Consider the following 15,510-nt stretch of genomic DNA (forward strand, 5'->3'; position numbering starts at 1 on the left):
CCCTGAGAAAATTTCAATTGAAAGTGAGCATTATTTTCTTTTTCTATGCAGATTTTGATTAGCTCGCACATTAGATCGTGACATTGGGCCAAATGAAGCAATATGGAGAGGAATATGATTTCTCCCATATACCAGTTGCATCCTCTCCAGGGAAAAGAAGTTAGAATGAAGTCTTTGTTCCGCTAATGTTTATGCCTAATGCACCACCATACAGTCTGTGTAAGCAGCTGGTTCTAATTGTCTCGGCTTGGTTTTATGATGTGTTGATTTTCTTGCCTCCTCCTGTTGAGAAAATAACGCAGTAGCACCAGCGCGACAAAGTGCTCTGCTGACTGTCCAAGTTTTCTTGTCTTTCAGTCCAGTCCAGTAACTCCAGTGGACCTGTCAGGAGGCCACCGTCAGATGCGATCAGTGAGTGTTTTTTCGTTCCAGTGCCAAACAAAATATTTTCTGGGCTTCTTCATTTTCTCTCTTTTTGTCAAAAAAAGGTTTTTCATGACAGTTTTCAGAATACATTTTCCCCTAGGAATGATTTGGACATTTTACCTTCTGCTGGGTCCTCAGTCGCAAGCGCACAATGTTTCTGACAGTGGCTGGGAAGGAAAGCATTGATTCCTTTAATTAACAGCAGTCTCCACATTCGGGGTGGGGGGAGGGGGTGTAGAGGAAAAGGGAGGCTTTAGGCTTCAAGGCAGGACACAAGGTTCCTTTTGTGCGTCATGGAGGGGGAAGAGAGCAGGAAGGGGAGGGTGACCCAGCAGTGACACGTTCAACGTACCCCATCGAAACAGGCACCATCTGACAAAATACGTCATCGGGATTTAAGCATCTTTAACATCCCCCCCACCTGTTGATCCTTCTGGAAATTACTTCCAGATTTCACTTTGCCCTTGTTCATGGCTAAGCACTCACTGCCTTTTACATTACATCATTTTCAACATTTGGTCAGAGAATCTGAGATGAAAAAAAGAGGACACATTTGGAATGGATTAGACCAATTGCAAGTCCAACCACAAAAGCTTCAGAAATTTTAATAGACCAACATTATTTCTAATTGAAAATATAATCTACTACGAGCAGCCATGCTGAATTTTAAAGGATATAAAAGTGAATATTGCAGCTGGGACTTTTGGTAAATATTTAGAACAGGGGGCTGCTTCAGGGTGGAATGACTATGCCAAACCCACCGTTTGGCACACAGGCATATTTCCTTTGGTGTCAAAATCCGCGCAGGAAGAAAATAGTCATTGTGAAAATATTTTTACACTCTTCCCGGGTTAGGTCGGTTCAAATTGTGCAATGTAACGTTATAAAACTCTTATTTTGGAAGCATTTCTGCTCTTGTTTTCTGCAGAATGCTCCGTCAGCGCAATTGCAGATTTGGTTTTTCTGGTGGATGGCTCATGGAGCGTTGGCAGAGAGAACTTTAAGCACATCCGTAGCTTTATCGCTGGCCTGGCTGGGGCCTTTGACATTGGCGAGGACAAAACTCGAGTGGCTGTGGTACAATACAGTACGGACACTCGCACAGAGTTCCCTCTCACACGTTACACCAGGAGAGGAGACTTGCTCCAAGCCATCAACTCGCTCCCATACAAGGGAGGCAATACCATGACAGGTGAGAAGCTCCTCAATCTAGTATATTTCATAACACAAGTATGAAGTGAGACAAATACGTGGAATGTCTTTATCCCTCTTTCTGTAGGTGATGCAATTGAGTACTTGCTGCAAAACATCTTTACGGAGGAAGCTGGTTCCAGGAAAGTTTTTCCAAAGATAGCCATGATCATCACTGATGGAAAATCTCAGGATTCAGTCGAAGAGCATGCTAGAAGACTCAGAAACATTGGAGTGGAAATATTTGTCCTCGGTATGTTTTTCACAAAGAACGTTTTTATTTTGCTCTCCCATGAGTCCCATTGGCCAGTTCTTGGAAACTTTTTGACTTTCCACTGATTGTAAGACGCATTACACTATAGCGTGAGCATCCTTTGAGTTACAATCTTTTTTTCCCCTCTTTTTCCAACTCAGGTATCAAAGGCGCAGATGATGATGAACTGAGAGAAATGGCTTCCACTCCATACAACACCCACGTGTACAATGTACCTAATTTTGATATGATCCAAGATGTCCAGAAAAACATCATCAACGAAGTGTGCTCTGGTGTCGATGAGCAGCTCAGCGTTCTAATCAGCGGTGAAGAAAGTAGGTCCAACATTCTGCTTGTAAAATGCGTTGTTTCAGCTGATTATTTATGGCCTGGAAAATGTTGTTTACAACACAAACTGGAAAGCCATAGGAGTATACATGGCGCTGAATTCTTTTCTTGTCTGGTCTGATGCCTTTCATCAGTGGTGGAACCAGCATCCAACCTGCTGGTGACGGAAATTTCTTCAAAGTCAATGAGAGTGACGTGGGATTCGTCGCAGGGATATATCACAGGATATAAGCTTGTCCTCGTTCCCATGTTGCCTGGCATCAATCGTCAAGAGTTGTACATTGTCGCTACACAGACGTCCATCAACGTTCGTGATCTCGCTCCTGATACGGAGTACGAGATAAGCCTGTATGCACTCAAGGGTCTGACACCCAGTGAAGCCATTGTGGCTATGGAGAGGACACAGCCTGTCAAAGTGAGAACAGGTGAGCAGATTTGTTTGTGTGACTTATCGTCATCCCTGTCATTCATGTTACTTTTTTGGCAAGACCCCCTTTAACCCACTTGTACATGATGTCATTCCAGAATGCTCTCTGGGAGTGGATGTGCAGGCTGACGTGGTTCTGCTTGTGGACGGCTCATACAGTATTGGATTACAAAACTTTGCCAAAGTCCGTGCCTTCTTGGAGGTGCTGGTCAATTCTTTTGATATTGCCCCCAACAAAGTCCAACTTAGCTTAGTCCAATACAGTCGAGATCCACACACAGAGTTTGCACTCAACACCCATCATGACATTAATGCGGTTGTCAAAGCTGTCCGCACTTTCCCTTACCGTGGAGGCTCCACCAACACTGGCAAGGCAATGGCCTACGTGAAGGACAGGATCTTTACCAACGCACGGGGCGCGAGAAATAATGTCCCTCGTGTCATGGTGCTCGTCACAGACGGAAAGTCATCAGACTCTTTTAAGGACGCAGCAACCAACCTGAGGAAGATTGATGTGGAGATTTTTGCTGTTGGTGTGAAAGATGCAGTGAGGTCAGAGCTGGAAGCCATTGCCAATGAACCTTCAGATACTCATGTCTACGAGGTGGAGGACTTTGATGCCTTCCAGAGGATTTCCAAAGAGCTTACCCAGTCCATCTGTTTGAGGATTGAACAGGAACTGCTCAAGATTAAAAAGAAGAGTAAGTTCCAGGACAAATTATCTTAATTTACCAATTTAGAGTCAAGCTTATGCTACATATGTGTTTTCCACAAAGTGTTTGACTTCTGAGTTTCTAGTTAAATAGGAATATAGTACGTCTGTAGAAGACATGTGAAGCATGCAACTCTACAACAACAACAAAGATACAGCCATTCTCGCTTACTTTGAATTTCCAAATTTTCAAGATGGACATAATTAGAAGATCAAATTACTGTCCATCACGATGGATTATATTTACGATAATCACAAAAATATTAAATTCCATACTGTAGTAACAATAAGTAAAATAAAGTTGATGCAGACAAAATGCACATGCCTAGGGCACATGTTCAAACATTGTGTGATTTCGCCTACTTAGTATGTTATTGTTTTGTTTGTTAGGTCTGCTTCCACCTGAAAACTTGGAATTCTCTGAGATTACCTCCCGCAGCTTCCGTGCTACGTGGACTGCGCCAATTTCTGATGTGTTGTCTTACTTGGTGCGCTTCCGGAAGGCTCAGGATGTCACCGGAGACTATATTACTCTGGCGGTTCCCCATGATACTACCACAGCTGTTCTGCCTCATCTTTCCCCCCTCACTACATATGAGGTCAATGTTTTTGGGCAGTATGAAAAAGGAGACAGTTTTCCTTTGACCGGTGAAGAAACTACCCTTGAAGGTAAGACATTTGCCTTCATTTCCAAACAGCCACCTGAACTGATCCAAATGTAAATATCAGCTCTCCAGTGTGGGTTGAAGCTGATTTACTCACTTGTTTAATATCATTGATGCTAGAACACATTGACATGTATCTATCTAACCTTTCCAGAGAAAGGGAGAGTCCGGAGCCTACGAGTTACAGAGGAGACTACCAGCAGTTTCAGAGTATCTTGGAAAGCTGCTCCAGGCTCAGTACTCAGATACCGCCTCTCATACATCCCACTTAGTGGTGCTGGGGAAATACTGGAGGCCCAGACTATTGGAGATGAGACTACCATTGTACTAGAGGAACTTTTCCCCATTACCACCTACCGTGTGTCTGTGTCTGCTGAGTACATCACAGGCATGGGGGATGAAATGCAAGTGGATGGTACAACCAAAGAAGGTGAGTCATAAACAGAAATATAGAATTAACGGATTATGACCTTAGTTTATCTCCTATCTTTTTTCTTGTGCAATAAATCCTCATTATAGGTTATTTCAATTTTGTTTTTCCACAGCAATCGGCTCTCCTCGTAACCTTCGGGTGTTTGATGAAACCATCAATACCATGAGACTAACATGGGATGCCGCACCAGGAAATGTCCGCCAATACGTCATTGCCTATAAACCTGCCGAAGCAGGTGAGAGGAGGGAGGTCACCATCAGAGGAGATACAACCCAGGCTTTGCTTGAGAACCTCCAACCAGAAACTGAATATGAGCTGTTTGTCAGTGCACGCTATACTTCTGGCTTGGGTGATCCTCTTCTGGGTACAGGAACAACATTAGAAGGTAAGAAAGAATGTCTTTTTATTTATGCGAATTTGAGTCTTGAAAAATGGTACCATCAGTGGTGTAGTATGGGTGAACAGAACATGGGGCAAGTCAAATATTTGCATGGATGGAGTGTCCTTTCCAAAAGTGTAGATATCAGCTTTTTTAAAAAAATTTATTTAGTGCTTTCACAGTTCTACTGGTGTTCAACAATGCAGAAGTCACTCAAATAAGTATAGCTTGCATCTCTAACTGTCAGGTTTTGCGAAGTGGGAGGTAGAGGGAGCAGGGTGGACTGAGCAAATAATATGAACAAATACAAACAGGAGTACATTGGACAAAACTAACTGAAGTATACAAACAACGTTTTGAAAACCACAGGAAGTAAGAAAAATCTATGCCAGAAACAAAACATGACAGGGGCACACAGACACACACACAATGATCAAACCAATACTGACAGAAGCCGGTGAAATAAATACAAGCAAGATGACGAGACAATGAGAAACACCTGGACAAGACACAAAGGGTTGAGGGAGCTGATTGGTTAAACACAAGGGACCCGGATGACGAGAACAGGTGAAGACAAAAATAGCATGAGCGAACAAAACCAAATGTAATCTAAAGAAAAACATAACACTAACAGCCATGTTAAACATGAACTCTTAAACGGGGTGTTGTTCTTTCAATTTAAAAAAAATGTAATTACACTAAATGAGTTCTGTTGAGGGCGGCCCGGTAGTCCAGTGGTTAGCACGTCGGCTTCACAGTGCAGAGGTACCGGGTTCGATTCCAGCTCCGGCCTCCCTGTGTGGAGTTTGCATGTTCTCCCCGGGCCTGCGTGGGTTTTCTCCGGGTGCTCCGGTTTCCTCCCACATTCCAAAAAAAACATGCATGTCAGGCTGATTGGACGCTCTAAATTGTCCCTAGGTGTGAGTGTGGGCGTGGATGGTTGTTCGTCTCTGTGTGCCCTGCGATTGGCTGGCAACTGATTCAGGGTGTCCCCCGCCTACTGCCCGGAGATGGCTGGGATAGGCTCCAGCACCCCCCGCGACCCTTGTGAGGATCAAGCGGTTCGGAAAATGGATGGATGGATGGAGTTCTGTTGAATTTAGTTATTTTCTCTTTAAGTGGTTGCAATAAATACAATCAGTTGGAATTTTAAAGTAGACTATACATCGGCCTAATAACTGTATCTGAATCCAAATTATTTTGTTTTGTGCAGCCACTTGATGAAATACAATTTAGTAAGTTCAACACACCATTTACGTTCAGTGTAGGTCCACTGCTATTCTTTCTTGTACTGCCTCGGGCCCCCACCCTGCACACCATCACCCTCTCCACTGCGTGTGTGAAATGTTTGCAGTGGGACTGTAGGCTCAACAAGTCAATGCTGCTTCGTCTGCACATTCATTATCACGTTCAGTGCCATGCAAGCCATGCATGCTGAGGAGGTTAACTGTTTTACTTTTAATTTTTTTTTATGAGCTATGATTTGAGAGAAAATTCTTGGAATGGAGCACTGGATCAAATTATTTTGGCACAGGTTTGATGAGGAGGAAATTTGTGTGTGTGTGAGGAGTGGAGGGGCACGGGGTGCTTGTAAACCTGGAAAATGTGAATGGCTTGGAGGAGAGAGCCTGCACTCTCATCCTGTTACATCTTGGTTTGTCTGCCAGTTGTGTCCCATACACGGGTATATACACAACACCCATGTAGCAGCTGTATAATATACACTGCCTACAATACAGTATGAACAAACATATATATTTGTATCGAGTAATTCCAATGCAGTTCCAATGTAATTCCAATTTAATATGCTAAGGGAGTTTTTGAGATACAAAGCAAATTCTCCATCAATGCCAGAGAGTAGAACGTTGGAGCTCAACCACCTTAGGAAAGGAAGGAAAATAAAGGAACATTAGTTATAACCAGAATGAGTGCACTGTTGTTGGCGTTATGAACACCAAGTAAGGTATTGTCTCCAACATGAAGAATGTCACTTCCACTAAAAGGTGTATTAAATTAAAGGTAGTGAGGGAAAAAGTCTGCATTCTGCCAGTGAGAACAGTCATCAGACCTTTCGGCTGTCGGGAAACACGCAACAGAGGCTCATTGTTGTTGCTCTAAAATGAGACAATTGTATACAATTCTATTTTAGAATGAGACTTAATAGAAATGGATATTCAAATTGATTATAACATGCTTTGGACTTGATTAAGGTTTTTAAATTAAAAGTAAATTATGCTTTATGCTGCAATAAATCCCAGCCTCGGCTAATGATGACATGTTGATAGATGTTTCCCATTCCTTTCCTAACCATTGTATCAACATGGTTTAATTTTGCGTAAACAAATTCCTTTTGTACTTTCCCTCTTTAGCAAAATGAAGGTTTTATAGAGTTAACATCCATGAGTCAGATATGTGCCGTCACTAGCTGCACACCCCCATAGGAAAAGGCCTGATGACAAAGCACTTTGTTTCGGCGGCCCCATTAAGATGTCATGATCTCAGCGTGCTCTGAACACTGACCTCATTGTCTTCAGGGGTCACTTGCTTTGACTGACCCTCCCTGTGAAGTCCATGTAGGTGGATTACACAAAGCTAGCTCTTATGGCTAAGGCCGTATGGCGGAAGCCAACACAGAAGCCATGGGGTATGCAGAATTGTTACTCTGAAATGTCTAAGAGGGCAGCAGTCTTGCCAGGTGCAGCAGCAAATGGAATGATCAGGGACATGGTGGCCATCACGAATTTCGGGAAAACAGCGTCATTTTCCCGAACGGCAGGAGTATTTCTACACTGGTCCTGGTCCCGTCAACATGACGGCCGCACCCCGACGCTGAATACGTTTTGGTGCATGACCACCCGCCGACGGCAACTTTTCAAGGCATGATGGCAGCGTATCATTAGGCATGGCATCAATTAGAGTTGACTTTCACATGTAATACCATATTTGTTTGGTTTCTCTAATTTACATCATTCTTATAAGTTTTTTATTTATTTACATGTAAACTCTAGCCATATTGGTGTTGCTGATGGTGTGTAGTCGTACACTCGCCTGACTTGTATGCGGGCAGCGTGGGATCGGTTCCCACTCAGTGAAGGTGTGGATGTGGGCATGAATGGTTGTTTTTACCCTCCGACTGACTGGCGACCAGTTCAGGGTGTAGTCTGCCTTCCGTCTGAAGTCTGCTGGGATAGGCTCCAGCTAGTCCCCGCAACCCTCTTCAGTATAAGCGGTGTTGAAAATGGATGGATGGATGGACTATATCCATTTTTAATACAAGGTTCTGTCTGTGGAACTGCTCGTCTCATGTTTGTCTACAGTATCGTAATAAACTGATTTGTCTAGCTTTGAACGTGACATCATGATTGCATTTCAGATGCATGTCATTAAAGTATAGAAGTAATAAGTAATAAGTGAAGAAGTAAGCTAAATTAAGGGTGACCTGCAGAGATGTTCCAGCGCTGGCCTTCCTGTGTGGAGTTTGCATGTTCTCGCCGTGCCTGCGTGGGTTTTCTCCGGGTACTCCGATTTCCTCCCACATTCCAAAAAACATGAATCGCAGGTTAATGCAACACTCGAAATAGTCCCTTGGTGTGCTAGTGAGCGTGCGTTGTTGTTTTTCTGTGTGCCCTGCCATTGGCTGGCAACCAGTTCAGGGTGTCCCCCGCCTACTGCCTGAAGATAGCTGGGATAGGCTCCAGCACGCCACGGATGGATGGATGAATGGATGCAGAGTTGCGATGTGACTTTCAGCTTAGAGAAAGTGAAGATTCGACAAGTCAGAACTTGGTGCCTGGGTTGGGTCCACATTTCAGTGGCCTAGTGGCATATAACATAATGAAGGTAATTATCAGTGCATGAGATAATGCTAACGCATTTTTGTGGTTACTGTTCTTTGTTTTGATAATGAGCTTTGGGCCTCCTTGATTGCATCTGTAAAGGTTGTGCCAGCACACACCCAACGGGGAAAGCTTTAATTCTTGAGTTGTGTCCTAGCGGGGTATATGAATGTGCTAAGGCTTTTGTGGAAATGTATCCGTCTTTTTTTCATGCTTTTGTCGAGGGGCTTAACTAGACAATACCACTTATATCACAGAGGACTGGGAGTTCAGGGCAGTCAGACAAGGATGTGTTGAATGTTTTTATTCGCAAACAGTTATTCTCAGGGCTACCAGGAATGCCCATGACTTGATTTATGATAGCTGTCTTGCAAGTTTAGATTTTCAGAGTGGAAAAAGTCAGATTCAGTTCATGCTAAATCTGTGAACCATGTGTCTCATGCATGCGTGCTTTACCTTTTGGAGTGGCCCCTTTACTCGTGTGCAAATGTTGAAAGGTGGGCTAATGTCTGCAAAAGTAATCATCTCAGTGTTCCTTCCCTTCACCCACGGTTCACACATAGCCGGAACAGTCAATCAGGTTTATCTTTTGCCGTTCATTTGGCAAAGGCTCCCTAGTTATTGGGATGGTCTGGCTGTAGTATGTGCAGCCTTGACTGCTTTCATGGTTCTCAGTCTCTGGAACTCCTCATCTCTGAAGTGAACTCTCAAAGTGCAGATCACTCTGCTTGGCTGGAACATCTTCTGCTGTTATTTCAGTTCAGATCGCTTTCCAGACCGTCAGTAATGGATGGATGGGATGCTCAGAAGGAGTAATAAATTGAACACAGTGGCTTTTTCGTATGCCAAGAGTCACATTTCACTTTTTTTTTTGGTTTTGTTTTGTTTTCCATGGGGTTTGATAAATATGATTAACAGTGACCACCCGGCAAAACCACTCTGTCATTAGGCACTAGCATGAAGGGATAAAGGCAAATACAGCCAGCGTCGTAGGACGCATGATTGTTCTGGCTTCTCAATGTTTCAGCCAGGTGGAAGTGGTGAGAGTCTCAACATGGCCTCACCACTCTCAGCGTCTGGCTGCTCGTCATGAAACACCACCAACAAAATCCCTGAGCTATAAAATGAGTGAGGACATGAGGTAGTGCAACATCTGCAATTGTAGAAATCATGGATCGTGTTCCTTAGTTTCATTGGAAAATTAAAGTGGTGCAAGGAGAGGTGCATAAGGTATGCAATTTGTGATTAGTTTAGCAGATTTCTCCTTCAGTCTTTGATTATAAAAGGAGACGGTCATGGTGTAGTACAGAATGATCCTGCAGGGTCAACAGGAAGACAGATGAGTGATGATGGCTTATTGTTTGTAGAATTCACTGTCGTGATTTATTTCTTCTACCTTTGTGCTCCATTAGAGGGAATGAAGCAATAAACATCGCTGAAAATGCATCCAACTCCTGTATTCTATTTTTATTGATATATCTCTGAATTTATCCACAGAACTTGGTTCACCCAGAAACCTGGTCACCAAAGACCCCACAGACACCACTTTTATTGTGTCTTGGGTTGCGGCCCCGGGTAAAGTTCGTCAGTACCGGATCACCTGGCAGTCTATGTTCACCCCGGAGTCTGGAGAAAAGACAATTCCGGGAGAGTTCACATCCACTATTCTGGAGGGTCTCACGCCAGAGACACGCTATCAAGTGTCTGTGCATGCTGTTTACGGTCATGGCGAAGGTCAGCCATTGGCTGGGGAGGAAACCACCGATAGTAAGTCCATTATTTTGATTTCACGTACTGTACTCCCTTTCTTTCCCGCTCTTCCACTTTATCCTCAACTGCGCATTTTGTTTGTATTATTTCATTGTATGCACCTTTTCCCTTGTTTCTCATGTGTTTTGAGTTTCTCCTTGATTAGACAGGATGACGAAAAGTAAAGCAACTGATTTTCATATACCCTGGCTGGAAATTTGTCACACATTTCTTACCAGAAAGCCACTTTTTACATTTAAGTCAACTCACTCTTATTGATGACTTCATACAAGTTTGGTTCAGCATTCTGCTTAACGCTCTGCAGAAAGGACTGGTTTAGATTGAAAAAACACAATACCCTCTCATCTCACACATTTCTGCGTTCTAAACAAGCACTGCTTTTGTAGCCATAAAATGTCAGCCATATTTTCTCCAACGCAAACTTACTCTTTTTTTCTTTGGACAACAAGTTCTGTGTAAGTCATAAATATCCAGCCCAAGGCTGTGCATAATCAATCATATAACAAAGTAGATATCCAGATGAAAGACTTCGACATGATGACGTTTAGTTCACTTACCATCGGGACAGCCTTGATGCTTATGTTTTCCAAAGGTGCGGAAAGACAAGCTTTTAAGCACACACTTAACTGCACATTTGAATCTGAACTTGGTCTGCATTTTCCATCAGATTCAATTCATCCTTTACCCCGTCTCAACCGCAAATGTTTTTTGTTTTTCTTCCCCACAGTCTCGGATGCTGGCAGAGTGATCGCCGTCTCCGAGGAGACGGAAAAGAGCATGAAGGTGACATGGCAGCCAGCACCTGGAAATGTGGTCAACTACCGTGTTACCTATAAACCGCAGTCGGGAGGGCGCCAGCTGGCAGCCAAGGTGCCCGGCGGCAACACCACCACAGTGCTGAGACGCCTTACTCCCCTCACCACCTATGACATCATTGTTGTGCCGGTTTACCGTTCAGGAGAGGGCAAAGCAAGACAAGGAGCAGGAACAACATGTAAGTTGGTCTATCACTTAGTCTTACTCCCCAATGTATTCCTGCATGTTTATCACAACATTTGAAGCAAAACATTAACAGAGGCAGGGGTCACTCAGAAATTAAACATGAGTACAACCCGTTCCAGAATGCAGTTTCATTTATTAAAGGTATAAATTGTGATTGAGTTATTCAATCATGTAAAGGAACAGGTATCTTAATAAGTATTCAAAACAGTCGACCTGATCTTGTGAAAAGAGGGAAAATCATTCTGCGCCAGGTTAGGCGAGCAGAGAGGGTTTTCCGGCATGGCAATGTTCTTCTCGGCCAGGAACTGTCAGATGCTCGAGGCATGGTGAGCAGGCGCGTTGTACAAGTGAAGCAGCCAAGAGTCGTCCTGCCACAACTCTCAAGTCTCAGCAGCCGGATCTGTTTGTAGACATGCTGGATGATTGCCTGAAGTAGTGGAAGATGGCCCTCACGTGAAGAACAATACGATCAACAGGACTTTGAATGTCCTGCTTTCTTTGGCCTTGGTGATGTCAGATATTTCCACTGAAGGCTCAGGCAGTTGTTCTCTGATGACTTAAAGTTCCATGATTCCGAGCAAGTCTGTTCTTCTTGTTCTCATTATCACTCACTCTGCTCACCACTTGACGACTTGGCACTCAGGTTACGTGAATAAAATCATGTGGAGAAAAGTTCAGTGGCTGCAGTGAGCTGAAGGTCACAGTTACCGCATATACTCCATGGCAATTGCACTCCAGAAGAAACACATCGTTTCGGTTTGAAAATATATAGCTGGCGTTGGCCCGATACCTCTTACGTCACATTTTGGTCAATTTCATGTTTTCATAAATCTGTCCATGTGGTCAATCCACACATGTGAATTTTCTTTTCATTTCTTTTTTTAAAATTATTTATCAATTTAAAGTGTTGAGAATAGGTGAAAAGTGATGATTTTGGTGGTATGAGGATTCCCCCCGATGCCAGCGATTTGTGACACCAGTCGTCCAACTTTTCTGAGACACCTCGTAAATGTAAAAGTCCATCAGTTGTTTTCTAATGAATATCTCGTGGTTTCGATTTTGTGCTTTGCTTTTGTGTGTAAATGCTGGAAATAAGTAAAGATTTAGTTACTGGTATATAGCCGTTAAGAGTTAAAATAAAAGAAAATACATATTTGCATCCCTCTCCCTACCAGTGACCCCCTATAAAGGTCCCAGGAATCTCCAGACTTCAGAACCAACAAAGACCAGTTTCCGTGTAACTTGGGACCCTGCACCTGGTGAGGTCAAGGGTTACAAAGTCACTTTCCACCCCGCAGAGGATGATATTGACCTGGGAGAGCTACTTGTTGGCCCCTATGACAACACCGTGGTACTGGAGGAGTTAAGGTAGCGGTGCATTTTTTTTAGCTTTTCACTTTTAAAGAAACATCTTCTGTCCTTGGTATGCCATGTCTGATTTATTTGCATTCCCAGAGCTGATACCAAATACACAGTGAATGTGTTTGGCGTGTTTGAGGGAGGAGAAAGTATGCCATTAGCTGGAGAGGAGAAAACCACACTCACGAGTGGACCTGAGCCACCTCCTGTTGAACTAGCAGGTAATGTTGCCCACTGTTCCATTACATGACATTGTGAGAAAATAAAAACCAATCGAATCACATCTACAGTAGTGCCACGTCAATCAAGAATTACCTGCTGTCTGTCGTATTGGGATTCCACCTTCAATTTTCAGCCCGAGTTGAGACTTGAGCCATACTTATTTCATTTATTTCAGTTTTAAAATGTTTTATGACTTTCTGAGTCAGAGGGCAGCACACAAGTATGCGCACTGTAAAGGAAAACTGACGTGTTTCATAGGAGCATGGAAGGCCAGTTCGACTGGGCCACTCCTAATAAGGAGACAGATAAAGAGCTGTCTACTTCAAAGCCTTTGAACAGCTAAACATCAATATCTTCTGTCAGATATCAGTCCTTTTCTTTTTGCACCTGAAACAGTTGAGGAGTGTTTCCCACTTGTATCACGTTTCTGTTTGTTTGACATCTGATTGTTTGTTGTGAGGTTGAGATTTTTATTTATTTTTATTTTGTTTGTGTGCGTGGGGGGAAGGGAGTGACCCAGTTGTAAATCAAATATGTAACCTGTGTTCAGTTGCAGACAATGGCAGTTAGTGCAACATCTGCCTGTGCCAGTTGCGCATCTGCAGTCTCCTTTTAGGTGCTGAGGATTCCAGCGCGCAGTTGGCAAAACAACATTTGAACATGACCTGGCTGCTCAGGAGGGCAAGGGAGTTCCTTCAGCCTTTGATATGTCATGGGCTGTTATGACTTTATTCTCCTGATTTGCCCCTGGGATGAACGCACCGATGCAAATAAAACACAGCCAAGAGAGACACTGCCCTGACATGCAGCAAAACGAGAGGACAATAATTACAACACCTGGAAAATAAATGCTCCCTGAAAAAAGGTTCCTCCCAGGAGGATGAAAAGAAATATTAGACACTTCACTGCCTGCTTGTGCAGATGTTTACATTTTTGGGTTATGTTTGGAACTGTTTTACAAATATTCTCTCATTTCCTTCTTTTCCTTCCTTATCTGACATCAACATGATCATTCTTCAACATTTACATTTTGATGGATCACGTTATCATGCATGAGCATCTCCTCTGAAATGTCATCCAATGAAGACATTGAACTCTTTGCCCCGTCAGATGTCATGTGTAAGACCAGTGCGCAGGCTGACATTGTTCTACTTGTCGATGGCTCCTGGAGTATCGGACGTCTCAACTTCAAGACAATTCGCTCTTTCATCGCTCGCATGGTTGGAGTTTTTGACATCGGCCCAAAAAGAGTCCAAATTGGTGAGTCTGTCCGGTCGAAGAAACATTTGCCAAAAAGCAATTTTAAAGCTGTGATCGTTTGTCTAATGACCATTTGCGGGTTATTTAGGTCTTGCCCAGTACAGCGGAGACCCGAAGACTGAATGGCATTTGGATGCTCACCAAACCAGGGAATCCCTCTTGGATGCGATCTCTAACCTTCCCTACAAGGGTGGAAACACCTTGACTGGTACTTTAGTTTCTGTATTCAAGATAAATTAATTAAAACAAACATTAAAAACATAACAAACAAAAAATCTCAATATCTTATGGACCTACAGGTCTGGCTTTGAACTACTTGCTCCAGAACAATTTCAAAGAAAATGTTGGCATGCGACCCAGCGCTCGCAAAATTGGTGTGCTGATCACTGATGGCAAATCCCAGGATGACGTTATCATCAACTCTCAGAGACTGCGTGATGAGGGCATTGAGCTCTACGCCATTGGTAAATCAATTTTGCACACGCCATGATAACGATGATAACTGACATTGCCATCATGATAGTGGCTCCCTTCTATGTCATAATTCAGGTGTCAAGAACGCTGATGAGAATGAGCTGAGGTCCATTGCCACGGATCCGGATGACATTCACATGTACAATGTGGCCGACTTCTCCTTCTTGCTGGACATTGTGGACAGGCTAACTGACAACCTTTGTAACAGTGTCAAGGGCGCAGGTGCTTATCCGTTTTCATGACCATCAAGTCCGCTTCACTACAATTGCAGATTTTTTGATGTTGTATGATGAAACTTCCAAGAAGTTTTTTTTCTTTAGAAGGGTGCAATTGCACTACTCGTTCCCCATAGTTGATGAATGCATCCCAAGGCATGCGAGATCACACCTTACTTCTTCACAACTTTGTGGGAACGGGAGCAGGCCCTCATCCGTTCCAATATGATAGTGCCCCAGTGCACATAGCAAGCTTCATAAAGGCATGCTTGGATGAGTTTGGTATGGAGCTTATGAGCCTTGACTTCAACTCCCAGAAAACACCTTTCGGGATGAAGATGAACAGAGATTGCAAGCCAGGGCCTCTCATCCAAGATCAGCGATCTCTGACCTCAAGTCTTCCTCTGGATGAATGGAAAAAGATTCCCACAGACGCATTCCAAAATCGTGTCTAGAGAGTGGAAGCTGCTGCAGTTCCATTTACTTTTCCATTCTCAGTTCCTGTAAAATTGTAGAATGGCCAAAAGTCGCATTACTT

The 15,510-nt window shown here is 43.4% G+C and overlaps 1 protein-coding gene across 1 annotated transcript in view; it reads left to right on the top strand.

Annotated features, from left to right (window-relative positions):
- col12a1a (collagen, type XII, alpha 1a) overlaps positions 1–15,510 on the top strand; it is a 53,504-nt gene that overhangs the window by 6,356 nt on the left and 31,638 nt on the right. The window contains exons 6-22 of the mRNA XM_086127413.1: positions 358–411; positions 1,355–1,618; positions 1,706–1,870; positions 2,032–2,205; positions 2,353–2,643; positions 2,744–3,346; positions 3,748–4,026; positions 4,177–4,452; positions 4,568–4,840; positions 10,168–10,437; positions 11,168–11,434; positions 12,618–12,810; positions 12,898–13,022; positions 14,134–14,283; positions 14,372–14,491; positions 14,583–14,747; positions 14,833–14,979. Of these exons, the coding sequence (XP_085983539.1) occupies positions 358–411; positions 1,355–1,618; positions 1,706–1,870; positions 2,032–2,205; positions 2,353–2,643; positions 2,744–3,346; positions 3,748–4,026; positions 4,177–4,452; positions 4,568–4,840; positions 10,168–10,437; positions 11,168–11,434; positions 12,618–12,810; positions 12,898–13,022; positions 14,134–14,283; positions 14,372–14,491; positions 14,583–14,747; positions 14,833–14,979 (3,816 nt within the window). The remainder of the gene's footprint in view (positions 1–357; positions 412–1,354; positions 1,619–1,705; positions 1,871–2,031; positions 2,206–2,352; positions 2,644–2,743; positions 3,347–3,747; positions 4,027–4,176; positions 4,453–4,567; positions 4,841–10,167; positions 10,438–11,167; positions 11,435–12,617; positions 12,811–12,897; positions 13,023–14,133; positions 14,284–14,371; positions 14,492–14,582; positions 14,748–14,832; positions 14,980–15,510) is intronic.

The sequence above is a fragment of the Hippocampus guttulatus genome, chromosome 13 (assembly GCF_054856545.1).
Source record: "Hippocampus guttulatus isolate MCC_2025c chromosome 13, RoL_Hgut_1.0, whole genome shotgun sequence".
Lineage (NCBI taxonomy): Eukaryota > Metazoa > Chordata > Actinopteri > Syngnathiformes > Syngnathidae > Hippocampus > Hippocampus guttulatus.